An 18,801-nucleotide genomic window follows, 5' to 3' on the forward strand; every position below is an offset into this window, starting at 1 on the left:
TGTCCTGGATCAGGCCATGCAGAACAGGCTGCAGCCTTTAGCCAGGGGTGCATGCAGAGCGCATAGATCCAGAAGGGTCATTCCCATGAGCCAGACTATTTGCCTGAAAGGGTGTGTGGTTGGGGGTGGGGGAGATTTCTTGCCCTCACATCTACAGGACCAGTCAAACCATGAATATCCTTGTCTCTGTTTAACTGCATTATGATGAGCTGTGAGGTTGATTATTGAAGATATGGCCTCGATCCAGGCATGTGCATCCCACCAGCTTTGAAAGAAGACTGCAGCAAATTCAGCAGGCCGGGGCGATACTCATCCAAGTATGAAGCTATGTCCACAGCCTGGCCCACATGTACAAGGGAATGAGTGGTACTTAGGAACATAGGATGCTGCCATATACGGAGTCATACCCTTGGTCCATCTAGCTCAGTAATGTTTACACAGACTGGCAGCAGCTTCTTCAAGGTTACAGGCAGGAGTCTCTCTCAGCCCTATCTTGGAGATGCCAGGGAGGGAACTTGGAACCTTCTGCATGCAAGCATGCAGGTGCTCTTCCCAGAGTGGCCCTGTCCCCTAAGGGGAATACCTTACAGTGCTTACACTTGGAGCCTCCCATTCAAATGCACACCAGGGCAGATCCTGTTTAGCAGAGGGGACAATTAATGCTTGGCACCACCAGACCAGCTCTCCTCCTAGTAAAACTGTGAGGTAGTAGAATGGACTGTTTCATTTCCAGTTGTGGATGTCGGATGCCATTTAGGCCTGTGTGTTGGGATATCCAATTCTGACAAATAGGTAATACCTGCCCAGTGCCCTGCAGAAGTGGGCACTCCCTGTGCGGCCACCTCCGTGCAGTACCTGCCATTTCTGGCTCTGGGAAGCAAGCCTTCTTTATGGAATCAGAGCCCATGGGATTATGGGAAGGCTTAAAGGGGATAGCAGGATGGTGTGCAGGGATCTCTGAGAACAGCTGCTTTTCTCAATGCTATCCTCATGGGGAGAGTGCTGGGAGGAGCTACAGTTCTCAGAAGTCTCCCACATACTTCCCAACTGATCCCACGGGCTCTGGTTCCAGTCAGAGTCATTCCCCCAGCTCCAGAAATGTGAAGAACTGCACAGAAATGGCAGTTCAAGAAGTGGCAGCCTCTACTCAACACCGAAGTGGAGAGGTGCTGCAAATTCATCAGGATCGGGGCCTCTGATGCATAGCCTTAATACCATTTTTAATCCCCTCCAATAGAATATGTTTCCCTGAAACAGAAGGATAGCAAATTAAAGGAAATAATTCTAATCCAGCCTGCTCCTGGCTTCTCTGCTGCTTTTCTACTTTGCAAGGAGATTTTTTTCAAAAAATATAAATATATATAAATATTATATATATATATTTATATCATATAAATATATCGAATATAACTCTAAAAAGCTGGGTTCCTTCCTGCTGCCTAAAGCTGTACAGCCAATTCTGTTACCTTATTTCCATCTTATTCTGGCTAGACCAGGCCCATAGCAACTGCTGCAGTTGGAAAGAGCCTAGTCCCAGGCATAGGTCTCTGTTCTTAGATTGAACCTCTTTATAGTGTTCTTGCTTTGCTTAGATCAATAAGTCATGATGGATATTCATCTGTTCAAAACCTATCTCTTAGATTGACTTTTGTATTAGAGGATTATTGACTCTTCCATTTTAGATGTCTTCATAATATTGACTTTTGAGAGTTAGCACAAGCAAACTTCACTCTGCTAGCCACTTAATTGACTTTTTATTCTCCAAACAGATTTTGGTAGGTCTATACACTGAGAGAGACTCACATTTAGTTATATAAAGTAATAGCTCCCTCTATTGCTGACATGGTATATGCCCAAAGATTAAATGTGTGTTAGATATTCTTCCCCTTTTAAGATCTGCTATCACATTCTGATTTTCTGTTTCTGTCTTTTCTTATATCCAGTTTATTATATCCAGATTCCCCCCCCCCCTTCTTGATGCTTTCAGATACCAAGTTTTAGTAATGGAGAAACTGAAATATCAAGACAAAAATTTAAGAAGTTATGGTTGCTATGGGGAGTGGTATAGCCTCCGTGGGCTTTGGTGCCCTTGAATAAAGAAGGTGTTTTTGTTTTTTTAAAAAACAAGTCATTGTAATTTTTGTGTCTTGTGTGCACACCCTTTTAAGCATGGCCATAAGCAACAGGACTCTGACAGATCCATAACTGCTGTCAGTGAACAGATGGAAGACTCTGGGCACCACTGATACTGAATGGAATGGTTCACCTGTTCCTTTTATTGTGGATGGAGTCGTGTGAGAAAATAGGCAATGTGACAAAACGCACCTTGATTCCTTGTGGGCATTATGCCACATCAGCCGTCCAATACTGCTTTGAGAAAAGGTTGGCTAGAGGGCCCCTCTAATAGCCATTTTCCAGGGGCATGTTACTCATGAGATGAGGATGTGCACATTTGCCTGTGCAACCCCTTCCTTTAGCCACATTGGCCCTGTTCACATGTGTTTCCAGTGACACAGGAGCTGCTTCCCCGTGGCACGTTCCCACACCCTACAGTGGCTCAATTCTTACCATAACTGTGTGCATGAGGCCAATTGAATGGGCTTTTGTCACCTGCTGGTCATCTTATCAGGAGCAAAGATGATGCTCAGGAGTGAGAGAATTCACAAGGTCAGAATCCAGGGGATGGGACTGTAGTTCAGAGGTACATCACCTGCTTTGCATGCACAGGGTGCCAGCTTCAAATCCTGGCAACTGCGGGTAGGGCTGGGAAAGACTCCTGCCTGAAGCCCTTGGAGAACTACCGCCAGTCAATGTTGACTGTACTGAGCCAGATGGACTAATGGTCTGATAGGCAGCTTCCTATGTTCCTCTTTTCCCCCTCTTGGTACATGAGGCTGACTTGGGTAGTACTTTGGGTTCCAAAACCAAGCCTCAAACCAAATTGAAATGTTTCCAGATAACCTCATGCAGGAGAGTCTGGATGGCCACTACTAGGTCAAGCATCTTGCCCAAGAAAGGGATATTTGCAACTGGCTGATAATTGTTACACCCTTCAGGATCTTTCTTAAGGAGCTGTTTCAAAGCCATCTGCCATTTTATCTCGCAGAGTCACCTTCAGTCTGCAGATGTACCTGTGGTGGACAAGACTTATTTTAAAGGTTTTCTGTAGTACCTCTTCTCTAAGTCTGAAGTTTTTCCTTGCCAATAAGCTGTCTGATTTGTAGCCTGCCCCTCTCACCATGAAAAATGCTTCATGTGCAGAGGATGGGAATCAATGTGTCTGCATCTTTGAGAAGGTGATGGCCTTTCTTCATGAACCTTTCAAAACCACCTTCGATTGAAACATTTAAAAGGGTTCAGCAGTTCTTATGCCTTAGGGAGCCAGATTGCCTCCAAGAACTATGGGAGATGTAACGGAGTCTTTGACCTGTAGAGTTTTTCCACTTTGAATCATGCCTCAGTCAATATGGACTTGAGAGAGAGAGAGAGAACAGTCTCTGATGTATTTGTGAGTCTGTTGCCTTTTTCAGGTTGTGTTTAGCTCACTTTTGCTCCTTTGATCATAAACTAGAGTCACTGTGGAGACATACTGGTATCTTTTGATGTTAAGGGCATCAGAATTGTGTGTTTTGATGACAACTGCTTGTGGTTTGCTGTTTCCTGTTCTGCACACTTACAAGCTACTTTCAAAACCTCTCACTCCACAAACCCGGGCTTGAGGGAGGGCTACAAAAGTGGGCTAGCTGCTTGTAAGCCACGAGCAGTGAAAATCGGGCTAGGCTCTCCTAGCCCCATTTTTGCCGCTCTTGAGAATAGCCCCATACATACTCTTTTACAGAAGATTGGTTCCGAGACATGTCATTTGTGAACAAAAAGTCATTGGGTCAATGTTTTCCTGACAGACATTCATCATTCCACAGAAACTATTATAATAATAATTTAAAAAAAAAAAAAAGCCAGAGGAAAAGAGAAGATTTCTGTGGAAGGAGAATTGTGTAACTGCCTCTTTGCCCCAAACTGAAGCAACTACTGCAAGAAATGATATTGTTCAGCCTCCCTGAGCCCAGTGAGAGAAGCACAACAATTCTTAGGAGACACCGGGAACAGAACCATTGGGGAGTGGGGTTCTTTCTGGTTCTGGGTAGCTGAAGCACCTAGATGTAGCCCTTGAATAACCATGGAAGAGTCCAGGGAATTTCTTGCCACATGGTGGCAGGGAGTCAGCAGTGCTGAAGCCTTTACAAGTCATATACAATTCAGGGGAAGTACTTATTGTGGGGGTGGAGAGTCAGGGAGCAGCCTGCATGAGTACAAAAGGGGGGCTGTGTGTCTCCTTTACTGAGAGTGTGTGTCTGTGTGTACACACACAGACACATGCATACAGTGGTCCCTCAACTTACAAAGCACTTGACATCCGAAGATTTCGACATACGAACGACAAAAAATACCGAAGTCGTTGCCGGTTTAGATGCGGCTTCCTCGACCTACGAATTTTTAGATGCGGTTTCCTCGACTTACGAGTGTTCCGGACCTCCGTGGATGCGCTTTTCGACTTACGAAAATTCCGACCTACGAACGTGCGTTCGGATCGGATTATCTTCGTAAGTCGAGGGACCACTGTATACATATTTATTTATATACTGCCCTTCATCCTAAGAATGGTATTTAGTTAGTTAGTTAGTTAGTTATATTTATATGTATATACTGCTCTTCATCCTAAGACTTCAGGGCGGTTAACAGCAAGTTAAAAAGCAATTCAATAAAAACAGAACAAATACAGCTAGAAGTTTAAAAGGAGCAAAGGACAGCTTTATACTCCCTTGGCACCACCTGCAAACATTATAACGTTCAAAATCAGTGGCCAACGTTCTGCACAGCAAAACGCCCGCGTTAGGGACCCACCAGGGCTGCCGCATAACTTGAAAGGCAGCCCCGAAGGCGTAGCATGGAGCGGCAGTTGGTGAATGACTTAAACCCACTTCCAGGCAGTCCTGGAGGCCCTTCACATGAGCAGTGTGACGCACTGGGAGGAGGTTTGCGGGGAGAGCAGCTTTGACCCGCTCTCCCCATAGACAATCACGTAGCCTTCGCAGGGCGGGTGAATCACCCACCCAGACAAGTGGGGGCTGGACTCCTGTGCCTTGTCTCATCTTGCCCGGCAGCTCTGGGGGTCAGGTGAAGGAAAGTGCTGCCATGTGGTGCATTCCTGGGATCCCCCTTCCCCCCCGAGTGTGTCCACCGTGGTTGCAAGCAGCCACAGCAGACACATGACCAAACAAACCGAGGTCGCGCGCTCCTTTAATTTCATTTAAGAGGGTGGCTACACAAGCAGGCTTGGCGCCGTGGAGCCACCGGGCTTGCCCTAAAGCCCGTTGGTTCTCACAAGCTGCAGAAACTGGGCTATGCTCCCTTAGCTCCGTCTGGTTGCGAGAATAGCTTCCTTAAGTGTTTCTTCCATTGTTTCCAATGGAAGTGGCACTGCACAACTGCCTGGAAGTAATTCATGTAGCTGACATGACACTGCCCTGTCAAGGCTGTCTTTCGAATTGAGCAGTGACCCTGGGGGATCCATAATGTTGACATTCCACTGTGAAGAATGCCAGCCACTGTTTTCCTTTGATCTAGTATTATGCTCCCAGCTGAATCTACTCACCTGACTAGATCGGCTGCGAGGGCTCTGCTCTGCCCTCTCAACACCTGCTGAGGCCCATTTGCCAAGCACATGGAACAGGGCCTTCTCGGTGATTGCCCCCAGGTTATGGAACTCACTTTCATTTGAGACCCGCATCGCTCCCTGTCTCCCAGCCTTTAGGAGGAAAGTGAAGACTGGCCTTTTTATCCAGGCTTTTAGCCAATGAGCTGGTCCTTTGTGCTTTTTAAATTTTTAACTGCATTTTTTCTGTTTATTATGTTTTTATTGAATTCTTTTTAACTTATTGTTAACCACCCTGGGGTCTTAGGATAAAGGGCTATAAATGTAAATATCATTTACGGTTCTTCTCTCTCTTGCTCACAGGTGAATGAGATTTACCATGATGAATCTTTAGGAGTCCACATAAATGTTGTGCTGGTTCGTATGATGATGTTGGGCTATACCAAGGTAAATAAACCAGGGTTAGGGTTCATCTGTCTCTTTTCTCATTCTGATTATTCTGGGACATTAGTATGTGTTCCTGTATCAACTGGAACGGGGTGTGTGTGTGTGTGTGTGTGTGTGTGCGCGCGCACGCGCGCAGGGCAGGAATGGGGTGATAGACAGCTAATGACCTTTTAAAGCCAAAACAGATGCGACACAGAAAATCTGTAATCACTTCTCTGGAGTCTTTTAAAAAAGCGTTTAAAACAGTTTTGGCGGGCGGGATGGGGGGGGGAATCTGACTCTGATGTGAGAAATTGTGCTGGGAAGGGGCATTTAACCTTTTACTGTTTTCTGGATCTAAATGTCCGTTGAAAGCCCTGTAGCAGTAAAGGTTCAGGCACTACGCGTCCAGCTGTATTTTTTCCTGCTGGTAGGCTTGTAGCAGCTTTCAAGAGTGAGATGCGGTTTAGACCCAGAAAACAGCACGGAGAGAAAGGGTTAAAAACCACCACCTTCCGTGCTGCTGCTGCTGCTGCTCCAGTAAAAAACAAAGTCCCTGCAGCTGCTTAAAGTAGAGGGGCAGGGGGGAGCCACCACCACCTGTTTAATATCTGGTTTTGCCCTGACAGAAAGCAAGTGATAGAGGCAGAAGCCTAGTTCTAACACATTAGAATAGGGGCCATGACTCTCTTTTAAAAAAATCTTGTCTGTGCCTTTCTAGTTTGGTTGGGGGAAAGGCCTAGTTTGGGTATAGCTCTGGGATCGTCAACCTGTGGTTCTCCAGCTGCTGTTGAACTACAACTCCCATCATCCCCAGCCTATAAACCACAAGGTCCCAGAAGTACATCTGGCCCTATAGGTATGTCTCACAACATACCGTATGCCAAAGGGATCTAAACTAGTTGTTTCCCTTCCTGAAAGAGCCTAAAGCCACCCCCATGTCTCAGAAAACATAGATCTAATCTAGCACTCCTATACCTTAGGCGTACTCCACATTATACAGAATGAGATGATAGACCGAGCTGGTAGAATTATGGACTATACCATTTCAGGCTGCAAATGTCTGGTTGCATTTAAGAATGATCCCCATGTAAAAAGTTCCTTGCATGTAGTAAACTAGCATATCTGAGATAAGGCTACACTAAACGTCCCTCTCTGATGTCCTGGATTGTAATATGCCAACAATTATTTACATGGGAGAGCATTCAAGATACTCTAGATACACACACCTGCAATCCAAAGTGTACTTGCAATCCAGAACTATTTCATTTCACAGTTCTACCAGCTCGTTCTGTTTCTGCAAAAAAAAGAAAGAAAGAAAGAAAGCTTCATGGGTTTTGCTAGAAAGATACTTAGGTACACACAGAGCAGTTATTTTTATATAACATTATTATATTATTTAAGAGCATGGTGAAAAACTTCTTGGGTGGGTGAAAAGAATACTCCATCGATTTCCTCAATGTTGATAAATATTTATTGCCTCTGCACTTGGACACACACCACTTGTGTATATATGGTGTTTTTCAGGCCTGCTTAGGAGAATGCCAGCGGCTGTGTGTGCATGTGTCACTCCCCCCAGATATATCTTACAAGAGTGATGCGGTCTCCCCCGGCCATCTGGAATGTAAGCAAAGCTCAGCTGTGCAGTTCCAGATGTGCCAGATGAACAGCTGTCTTGCTTACTGGCCATTTATTCCATATGTAGTTTCTTTTCCACAGAGAAGACTCCCAAATTCATTAGTTGGATGAAGAATGTACAGGCAAACCTCGCTATTTGCAGATCTGACATCCGCAGTTCTGCGTATCTGCAATTGGGTAACTGATACCCTCCCTCGGCATATATGTGGGAGAAAGGGTTAATTTCCACATAGCTGCAATTTTGGGGTGGCCGGAAATGACCTCCAAGGTCATTTCCAGCTACCATTTTGAAGGAGTAATTTTGTGGCTCATTTGTTCTTTAAAAAAGTTTCCCCATGAAAAATAGTGGGGAAATGGTGGATTTTGGACATTGCTGGGGGAGTTTATTTTCTGAATCCACCCTATCATACAGTATAGCACTTTTGAATTTGGAAGGACTGGTCATCCACACATGCAGCCTTGGAATGTATGGCACCCATGCAACACGTGCATTTTGAAGAACAGGCCATCCACCCATGTGCCATCCCTCTCATTAAATTTAAATCTAATGAGATTTGAATTTGCTTTTAAATTTACATTTGGAAGGGTAGGTCACCCACACATGTACTGTCTCTTTCATTTAAAAAAAAAAAATCTAAGTGCTTGTCAGTATTACCGCTTTAGCACACATTGATTTTGATTCCATGTTAATGCAATATGTCACTTACTTGTTCAGCCTCCGTAAGGCATGCCTGTGAAACCTCAGTCCCTGAATTATGCTCCAAAAATGCTGAAAAAGGACCAAACTGCAATTCTTCAGTTTGCAACACAACAAAATTGGTTCCAGTACATAGAACTCATGTTGATACTGTGACACTGCTCTAGTCCTCACTGAGGTACTAAACCTGTGTCTGGATTGTACCACTTCAAATTACAGCGGAGAGGCTCATATGTGTCATATGGGGGGTGGAATCCTGCACATGGACCACTAGTATATCATAGAGAAAGCTAGACTAGAACTTTCTCCTGTACATCAAGTTTCCTATGAGGAGGAATTTATATATACCCATACAAGGAGGCGAGCCCCATAGTTGACCAAGCAACGCCATTTTGCGTAGATTACACTTGTAGGAAAGTTAAAGAACTGAAATATATGTAACTAGCTGATACAGCACAGAGCATCTGTGCCCCTAGTTCTCCCTGTCTCTCCCCCCGCTATGTTCATTTTGTCTTCAGCCCCAGTCCATTCCTCTCCACTTCCTTCAGCCCCAGTCCGTTTCCCCCCTCCCAGTCCACTTTCCCTCACTGCCCACCGGCCTGGCCATTTCTTTCCCTCACTGCCCTCCGGCCTGGCCGCCATCTGCCCATCCCCACCACTGTTCAGGAGCTGCTCACGAACTCCTGTGAGAGCTGCCATACATGGGATTAGCAACAGGTATGTTTAAGAGAAATATATTATAGAGAGATAATTTTTTATTAATATGCTTGCAGAAGGGAACTAAAAGAACAGTTTTAAATTTGCAGGATTCAACTTCAAACATTATTAGTTATATTGAATAATTATTAGGGATGTGCTGAAACATGATTCGGCATCTGAATCGCCAACACAGTCCCTTTTAAAATGAGGGCGTCCACCACCCCTTTAACAAGGAGGAGAGCAGATCCATACTTGCTCTGCGTGCCGGCATCACCCGCGGGGCAGCTGGGAGAGGCCTCGCCAGTGCGCGAAGATATCCAGGAAGAGCGCTGGGGTTGCAAAAGTGGCGGCGAGTGGGAGGAGGAGCAGGTGTGGGGCTGCTCGCCTCCTTGTTAAAGGGGCAGTGGAAGCCCTTATTTTAAAAGGGATTGTACTGGCAATTCAGATGCTGAATCACATTTCAGCACATCCCTGATAATTACCATACATAGTAAATTTGAATTATAGTTAATTTGAATCTAAGATATTCTGCTTTTCTTGGGCATATTTTTGAATTATTGATCTGATTATTGAGAGTTAAAATCTGTTGAGAGCAATAATAGTTAAGATATGATTATTATATTCAGAATTTGTTCTAAAAATGCACACACACAAAATTCACCCAGCATATTTCAGTGTAAAAAGTAGTGCATTCAGCTAATTTAAGTGGCTGGATTCTGTATGCAAAATACGGTATCTGTAGGTAATTGCAGAGTGACTTTATTTTGCCCAAATGCTTCAAAATATTTTATATATATATATATATATATATAGAGAGAGAGAGAGAGAGAGAGAGAGAGAGAGGCATTTGATCATATGAGCTGTCCCCCCACTTGAACTGGTACAGTCCAGACACAAGATTACCACTTCAGTGAATGCTAGGCCTCACTGTTGCTGCTATTATATGGAGGTTGGGATGATCATAAGCTCAGATGGTTTTTTATTCACTCTTCTGTCATCTTTGTACACTTCCTCTTGCAGCATGTGAGAGACAAGAGAGAGTGTTTCCCCTTTTTATTTATTTATTTAGCATATTTAGCATATGCACGGTGTTAAGGCCTCACATGAGTGCATTTGTTCTTGTGAAAGATTTAAAAAGTCACTCCAGGAGGATGGCAAAGAAGTAGTTCTAATCCATGCATCCTGGGCCATAGTACAGTTTCCCCAATCACTGGGATTTAGTTTAATTCATAGATGGAGGACCCTGTTGGTTTTATAATATCACACTCCAAAATGTGACTTTAATTTCCAGACCTCTGTACCAGGGCACTTTCCAGACTAGACCCTACAATGGGGTCAGGACGAATCTCAGAAGAGTGCTTCCACACTTTCCTGCATCATGACACCACAGTCCCTACACCAGGCCTGCTCAACTTCGGCCCTCCTGCAGATGTTGGCCTACAATTCCCATAATTCCTGGCTATTGGCTGCTGTGGCTGCGAATTATGGGAGTTGTAGTCCAAAAACAGCTGGGGGGCCTAAGTTGAGCAGGCCTGCCCTACACGGACAGCAGGGTGCCGTTCACATTTGCAAAGCCTTGTTTCAAATTTAATCACTGCAATATAGAGCTAGGATGTTGTGTATCTGGCTTTAAAAGGTTGCTATTTTCTTGGGTTGTTAGTTGCTGCGAGACTGCTCCCTTTGCTGTTTACGTTTCAAATACGACTTGCCCGAACTGAGGCATTTTGCTGCTGTTGAGCAGCTAGTCTTGAAAGCGCCCAGGAAAAACAAGGTAGCAGTCTCTGACCTGGTTTATATCTTGCATTGTTTTAGTCTATCAGTCTCATTGAGCGAGGAAACCCATCAAGGAGCCTAGAGAATGTGTGCCGTTGGGCATACCAGCAACAGAGAGCAGACCCCAGCCATTCTGAGCACCACGACCATGCCATCTTTCTAACCAGGCAAGATTTTGGACCAGCTGGAATGCAAGGTATTGTGATCAGAACTCATATACAGACATTAAAAGAAAAAAAAACATGTTGTCTGCAAAACCTTACTTAAAGAATTAGTTCAGATTAGTTCAAACAATAGTTTATGCTAACCATATACACCACTAAACTCCAGCCCCATTCTTCTAAAAGCAGAATTCCAGACTAGGTAGATCTTTTGTCTTATTCAGCAGGACTGTCTTTATATTCTTATAATTAGTAATCAAAATATGATGCAGCTGTAAGTCAGTGGTAGAGCATCTGCTTTGCATGTAGAAGGTTCCAGGTTCAATCTCTGGTATCTCCAGGTAGGGCTGGGAAAGACTCCTGTCTGAAATCCTGAAGAATTTCAGTGTCGAGCATGATGGACCAGTGGCCTCTCTTCATGTAAATCAGCTTTACGCTTGCTCTCTTAACCCCAGTTATGAGGCTGGCCTCTTTGCAGGGTTTGCCACCATGCTACCGTTGGGAGCTGTGTGGCTCCTAGTGGTTCTTACGATCAGTAAAGACCAGGCTTGGCTTTCCTAGTCCAGTTTAGACTGATCGTAAGAACAGCCTCACAGTCTTCCAGAGGCTGCTGAGCAATTCTAATGTCTGAGAAATATGTATTTTTCTGTTGTACAGAAGAGTCCTTCACTTTCATATACACTTGTCCTTTGGGCCAGGAAACTGCAAGACCCTTTGAGTTAACAAACATGGTGACTTTTTATTCTTTCAAACTTTCCATAGGATACGCTCCTGTCACAGGCATGTGTCACCCTGTCAGAAGCTGCACTCTTAACCATGAAGATGGATTTTCTTCAGCTTTTGTGGTTGCCCATGAAACTGGTCATGTGTAAGTCTTGCTTTATGCTGTATTTACTTGAATTCGAGATTTGTTTCCCCCCCAAGTTCTTTCATGTTAGCAATCAGAGGGTCATCTTCAATTCAGAGTCTTCTTCTTATGGGGTAAATAAGGGCATAACCTGTATTTAATCTCTATTTTTAAAGAGGCTTATCTTAAATTTCAGGGTCGTCTTGTATTTGGATAAATATGGTAATGAGAGTTATACACTGGAAGTCCCTAGACAAATTCTGGCCTCCTGATGTGCATGACCAGGCCCTCCAGTTGCCATCCAGGAGGGCTGTGGTCAAGAGGGGAACTCTGAGGAGGCTGAGATGTGGTCCCTCACCCTCCACCCACTGCTCGAAGTGGCCCTCCACTTTGTGACCCACTCAGAGCCAATAAACCCCTGCTATCCTGCAATAACAGCACAAGGGCCTATTCCCCCATCCCCACTATCTATTAATTCTGATATTAATTCTCCCCACTATGCATTAATTCTTTGCTTCCAGGCTAGGAATGGAACACGACGGACAAGGGAACAGGTGTGGGGATGAGACTGCCATGGGGAGTGTCATGGCTCCATTGGTGCAGGCAGCTTTCCACCGATACCATTGGTCCCGGTGCAGTGGCCAGGAACTCAAACGATATATACAGTAAGGACCAGTCTGCAGCTAGCAGATGATGTGCTGAATTGTTTCTATGACTTGTTCTAGAAGACTCCCAGGAGATTTTTACAAACTCATCTGGTTATATTTCCTTTCTTTCCCCCCGAAGGGTCTTTATTTTTGGTCCTTATATTCATTCTTGTAGTACGTTGAGGTCTAACAATGAAAGCCTTTGGTAAATAAATGTGTTGTCTTGTAGTTCAGGTTCTGTAAGAATCTCACTCCATTCACATGAAATATGAGTATGCCTGAGTATGCATAATTGGCATTCACACATGCCCATTCACACAACCATGCATATCCAGATCAGAGGCTATACCCAGGTATGCATGGTCATGAGAATGGGGTGTCTGTGTTGCGTTGGTATTCATCAAATACAAATGTGTAAATATAATGCATTCACTGGGTCTCTTCCCTCTCTCTCTTCAAGTATTTCCTTAGGACATTCTTATTCAGCAAAGTTTTTCCTGAAGCATTCCTCCATCTCCACTGCCTGCCTGACACTTCTATGCCCTGGCCTCACTGTGCATTTGCCAAAATGTACCTTCTTCCTCCAGTCACATCATTTCCATTCATGATAGCTTTCAAGCCCTTTGGGGAAGTTCTGCTTGCTTTCTGAACAGGGCCTAATGCACCAGCAGTACTGGGCCACTGAGTATGTGGGAGAGGAAGTACAAGCCATTGAGTATGTGGGAGAGGAAGTACAAGGATTGGGAGTTGGAAGGCGTGCCAGAACAGATCTGCAGTAGTTAATTGCTTGCTACCCAATATCCAGACCAAGAAATGTGCCTGGTTCGTGGATCAAGGAGGTTAGCAGGCAGATGGCAGATGAGCTGATGGGGAAGATGGCAGACTGGAATGGAAGCAGATGGATTGGAAGACAATGGAGGGATGGGCAGACTGACAGGAAGGAATGCTTGGAGCAGGGCTGCAGAGCCACACATCCAAAGGCAGAGTCTCACTGTTGCTCCTGCAAAGATGGCATTTTGACCTGGAAACCTTTATAGCCAGGTTGAGTGGAAACTAATGGGGAGAAGAGGTGGTGAAGGCATCTCATATGCAGGAAAAATGGCACTGCCCTTTCTTCCTTCACACTGCAGCCTCCAGTAACTCATGGCATGGGGCATAGTGCATAGACCAGGAGGCTCTCCATCCAAATTTGACAATCATATAGTACATTTTTCAAGTGTGGGAGTAAAGCATCTGGTGCACCGGGTTGCAGAAACAGCTGGGCGGAAGCAGAAAACGAGCCACAGCTGTATTCACCCTTCCTGCCGCTGCCTTCTCCCTTTGTGCTTGCCCCACCCTGAGCTGCATGGACTGCCATTTGGCCAGCTGGGGATAGGAATCCCCCACCCGGTTGGGGATCTTTATTCCCAACTGGGTGAATGGCAGTCCGTGCTCCTCAGGGCAGGGCAAGCACAGAGGGAGAGGGAGGCAGCCTGGGCAGTGCGGAGTGAATGAGCAACATGCCTACATCTCATTTTCCACCACCACCCCAGCTCATCTTCAGCAGCCACCCCCCTGCCTGATTGGATGTTCACACTTTGGGAGAGGGAGAGGTCATTGGAGGGGGCACTACTCTGTTTCCTGTTAGTGTTATGGGGACTGGCAGAGAGGACATTAGGTGTGGCTGAACACAGTCTTAGAACTGGGAGAAAGCAAAAGGCCCTGTGGTCCAACCCATCCCTAAGGGCATTTACTAAGCCCTTTCTAAATCCGTTTTAAAAGAGCCAATTAAAAAAGAAAAGAAAAAAGAACCCAGAGTTACAAAATCAAAACTGGGCCATCCTCAACACAGTTTGCCCAACAGGAAGGATTCACAGCTTGCTGTAAGAAAACCAGCTATTTCCTTCATTTAAGAGACACTGTTATATTTCTTGACTAATTCCAAGTTCAGCAGTCCCTTGACTTAGCTGTCCTTTGAATGCTGCTATTAAGTTTATCAGCCTTCTAGTTCCCTCTGGTGTTGGGAACCGCTTATTGGCAGACACAGAGACAAACTTTTTTCCTCCCAAATTCACAGTACTGTATAAATAGGCAAAAAGATGGGTGGAGTTCAGGGATATGCAGAACGTTCTGAGCTTGGAACCTTCAGACTCGAAACAGGCCGTTTCGAGTGTTCCAAACTTGAAACAAAATGCCATTCAAGTGAAGGGCCTGTTCTGAACTCAGAACGGAATGACCCCATTCTGAGTTGGACCATTTAGAGTGTTCCAAGCACCATTTTGGACTCCAAAAGGGCACTGTTCTGGCCTCTGTGCATGCATGGCAGCCATTTGTGTGGTTAACACCACCACACAAAAAGCAGCTGCACATGCACAGAGGCTGGAGCTCGGAACGGAACACAAATATTGTTCCATGCATCTCCCTAATGGAGTTAAGGTACGTTCTCACATTCAGCGTGGATTGTGCATGGGTGTGAACATAATCAACGGGACTAAGAATTAATGGAAGTATAAGCTATGTCTGGGTCTGCTGCTGAACATTCAGGGAGGAAACGTAGCTCAGCAGAAGAGCATGTACTTTGTATACAGGCATATCCAGGTTGAATCTTTGGCATTGCCAGTTGTAGCATGGGGTTCACAAATCTTGGGTCCCCATATGTTGTTGGACTACAATGCCCACAACCCCCAGCCACAGTGGTTGGAGACCATGTTGGGAGTTGTAGTCCAACAGCATCTGTAGGCCCAAGTTGGGAACCCTTGAGTTAAAGCATCTGAGAGAGCAGAGCTAAGAAGGACTTCTCCAAATCAGAGTAAACAGCATTGGCCTAGATGGTCCAATTCAGCAAAGGCAGCTTCATACGCTCATGTCTTCTGCTTCCTCCCACAGCTCTTATGACTGCCTCCTGGATGACCCCTTTGAACATGATTGGCCCAAACTTCCTGAGCTGCCGGGGATCAATTATTCCATGGATGAACAGTGCCGTTTTGATTTTGGAGTGGGCTATAAAATGTGCACGGCGGTACGTCCACAGTGGTTACTAGTGAGACTGAATGAAGTTTTTACCCGTTGATGTTCTTGAATAGGCGCCATATTATTGGGCGCAAGAATGGAGAGAGGACTCCTGCATGCAAAGCAGGAGGACTCATGTTTTTGATCATGTGTCAGCAGCACACCTGGTGGGGAGGGGGATCTCAATAATGCACCATACACTTGAAACCACACACACACACACACACACACACTGGAACTGTCGGGTGAGCTGCCAGTTGTCTGGGCAGGTGATCCGCCAGCCCAGGAAAGGGAGGCCGATCGTCTGTGGGGAGGGTAAGTGAAATCGTGAGAAGAGCTCCAGTCACTTCTACCCAGGTTTTCCCCTTACCTTGCTTCCACACAACCAAAAATTGTGAGCACACACAGCTCCCAAACCTGGGTAGAACACAGTTTTTGATTGTGTGAATGTTCTCATTTGCTAGCCCTGCTAGGAAACCTTTAACTGGATTTTGTACATGGAAAACATGTGCTCTACCATTACTCCGGTGACCCTCATGTTAGGGAAATGCATGATTTATGCATTATCAAAGGAAACATTGTAATAACACTAAATGCATTCAGATAGCTTTGAAGCAGCTGGCGCATTTAGGTTTCAAAAACATATATTTGATTCTGTATGCCCATTTTTGTGACCTTCTTGACTATGTCCTCTGTGTATTCAATTGTTCGTATTCTGTACAGATAAATGAGTACAATGTACCTTGGTATCTTCCTCTTTTAGTTCCGAACATTTGACCCTTGTAAGCAGTTGTGGTGCAGCCATCCAGACAACCCCTACTTCTGCAAGACAAAGAAGGGACCTCCGCTTGATGGGACAGAATGTGCCCCTAGCAAAGTGAGTAGGGAAGCAGTACATCATATTGCAAGGCACAAAGATGGAGACAACATTTTAGGTTGGGTGTATTTTGGCCATCACAAGTGTTCCCTCCAACAGGGATTCCCAGATTTTGTTAACTACAACTCCCAGAATCTCCAGCTAAAGGCCACTGTAGCTGGGAGTGCTTGGAGTTGTAGTGAACAACATCTGAGAATCCCTGTTAGAGGATACAGTGGCCCTCACCCACTAAAATTTCATTCTGCCCAGGTATTTCCCTTTAATTTTTGCTTCATGCCCAAGTCTTAGTTGACCAAACATATTTCTCAGATTGTCTAGAATGGTTGGAGAAAGAAGGGACTGCTTTCCTGTATAAAGTATGGCATTTTTAATGTTACATTTTTAAAAAAAAGATTTTAATAGTCTAGGAGAATTTTTAAAACGCACATTCACCTGGCACAGGAAAGGTAGCAGCATGGGTATTAGATGAACCACTTGGGAAGGAAATTCTGGAAGTGGGACACCACCACTAAGAAGATTTCTCCCTGGCCATCACTTTCCTCACCTTGGCACCCAGAGATCCAAAGATGCTCTGAGTCCATGGGCAAGTGGAGTCAGGAGTAGGTGTTCCTTCAGGTGCCCGCATCTCAAGCAGTGTAGGTCAGCACCTGCACTTAGCACTGTGCTCAGAAATGAACCAGAGGCAAGTGATTTTTTTCTGGTAAGATAGGAATCTGTGCAAACTGTTACAACACCCCCCACCATCATCCACTAGTCCTAGCCTGATGCAATCCTGAGAGCCCAGTGGGGCACCTCTAGGATAGGATCTTCTGCCACTCCTCACCAAAACTTGGTAAAGCAGACCAGATCAGCATCTATCAAGGCCTGGACAACTGATCTTCTTTCTACAACCAACCTGATATTAAAGAGCGGTCAGAGTAGGCTCAATGGGCAGCTGATTCTCTGCAGCTTTCCTGGGCTGGAAGCGGGGCAAGAGCGATCTTCTTTGTGATGCCCTCTGCAGGGCAAACTAACGGTACACTAAGTTCCCAGAGTCTAACCTTTTTTCCACCTTTATTTCCCTCCCAGTGGTGCTATAAAGGTCACTGTATGTGGAAGAATACAAACCAGCTGAAGCAAGATGGCAACTGGGGGGCCTGGACGAAATTTGGCTCCTGCTCACGAACGTGTGGGACTGGTGTCCGCTTCAGAACACGGCAGTGCAACAATCCCATGTAAATGAGAAGTGTGTCTGCTTCAGCCTCTGCACACAAAAGGGTCTGGGGATGTCGATAAGGAGGGTGTAACCTTACTACTGTGGGTCTTGAAGGAAGCGCCATAGGTCTGTCCCCCTGCAAAGGATTCACATGTGCACGTAAACAGACATACATGCTCTCTGCCTTTGAGAATGGGCTGCATAAGTTAAGCATGGAACTTGCTTGCTCCTTTGTTCTGTGCACCCAGGAGTGGTCTGAGAGACTGCAGTGCCTGAGGCAAGGGGCCAAATGCTGCTTTGGTCCACGCTCCTGGTGGGGGCCAGCCCTCTTTCAAAACAAACCCTTGCAAACTGTGTAAGTGGCACAGGGGGCAGGGAGGAGGGAAAGTTGCCAGCAGTATTCTCTTCTCTCCTTGTGCTTCTTGCACGCTTGGCACGGAGTGTGAGGAGAGGCACTCTTTGCAAAGTTAGCAAGGCTCAGATCAGGCCTGAAGAGTTGCTTCAAGGGCAGCTGTGAGCATCTTGCCCATTCTGCTGGAGCCCCAGAGATTAGCTGCCTGAGGCAACCACCTCACCTTGTGTGACGAAAGGGCCGCCCAGTATGCACCTGCTCTCTGGCCAGTTTGTTTGGACTGTGGTGGGCTGATGATTGGATGTTCTTATCTTGCAGTAGAGGGTAGAACACGATGGTCTTTTGATCGCCACCATCTCTGTGATTCTGTGTGAATACCTCTTGGTTGCACCCACAGTATAGCAAGTTAGAGTGACCAGGACACACAGAGAGGCATTCTTGATGGCCAGCTGCCCTCTGTTAAAGACTCTCTTTCTTCACAAGTTGCACAACCCCCTTAGCTTGTACAACTTCTGGAACATCCCATCTTATTGGCTGTTGCAACATTAAGGCTAAGCTGTGAAACAGGAAATTCCCAGTCAGATCTCGTCTCTGCCATGAGCCCACTTTGCCATGGGCCCCACAAACATCAAAGCAGAATAAAACCAATTAAAACAGTTTTACAGAATAAAAACAATTAAACCAGGACTGCTCAACTTTGGCCCTCCTGCAGATGTTGGCCTACAACTCCCATAATCCCTGGCTATTGGCCACTGTGGTTGGGGATTGCAGGAGCTGTAGTCCAAAAACAGCTGGAGGGCCTGCACTGAGCAAGCCTGAATTAAATCAGTTTAACTTCATTTTATTAA

General features: G+C 45.5%; 1 protein-coding gene across 4 annotated transcripts in view; it reads left to right on the forward strand.

The window, feature by feature from the left end:
- Positions 1-18,801, forward strand: part of ADAMTS3 (ADAM metallopeptidase with thrombospondin type 1 motif 3) — a 175,210-nt gene that overhangs the window by 118,560 nt on the left and 37,849 nt on the right. For all 4 annotated transcript variants that reach the window (XM_053256803.1, XM_053256804.1, XM_053256805.1 and 1 more), the window contains 7 exons: positions 6,017-6,100; positions 10,926-11,082; positions 11,810-11,915; positions 12,416-12,559; positions 15,407-15,539; positions 16,293-16,406; positions 17,475-17,620. In XM_053256803.1, coding sequence (XP_053112778.1) covers positions 6,017-6,100; positions 10,926-11,082; positions 11,810-11,915; positions 12,416-12,559; positions 15,407-15,539; positions 16,293-16,406; positions 17,475-17,620 — 884 coding nt within the window. The remainder of the gene's footprint in view (positions 1-6,016; positions 6,101-10,925; positions 11,083-11,809; positions 11,916-12,415; positions 12,560-15,406; positions 15,540-16,292; positions 16,407-17,474; positions 17,621-18,801) is intronic.

This window comes from Hemicordylus capensis, chromosome 5 (assembly GCF_027244095.1).
Source record: "Hemicordylus capensis ecotype Gifberg chromosome 5, rHemCap1.1.pri, whole genome shotgun sequence".
NCBI classification, from domain to species: Eukaryota; Metazoa; Chordata; class Lepidosauria; order Squamata; family Cordylidae; genus Hemicordylus; species Hemicordylus capensis.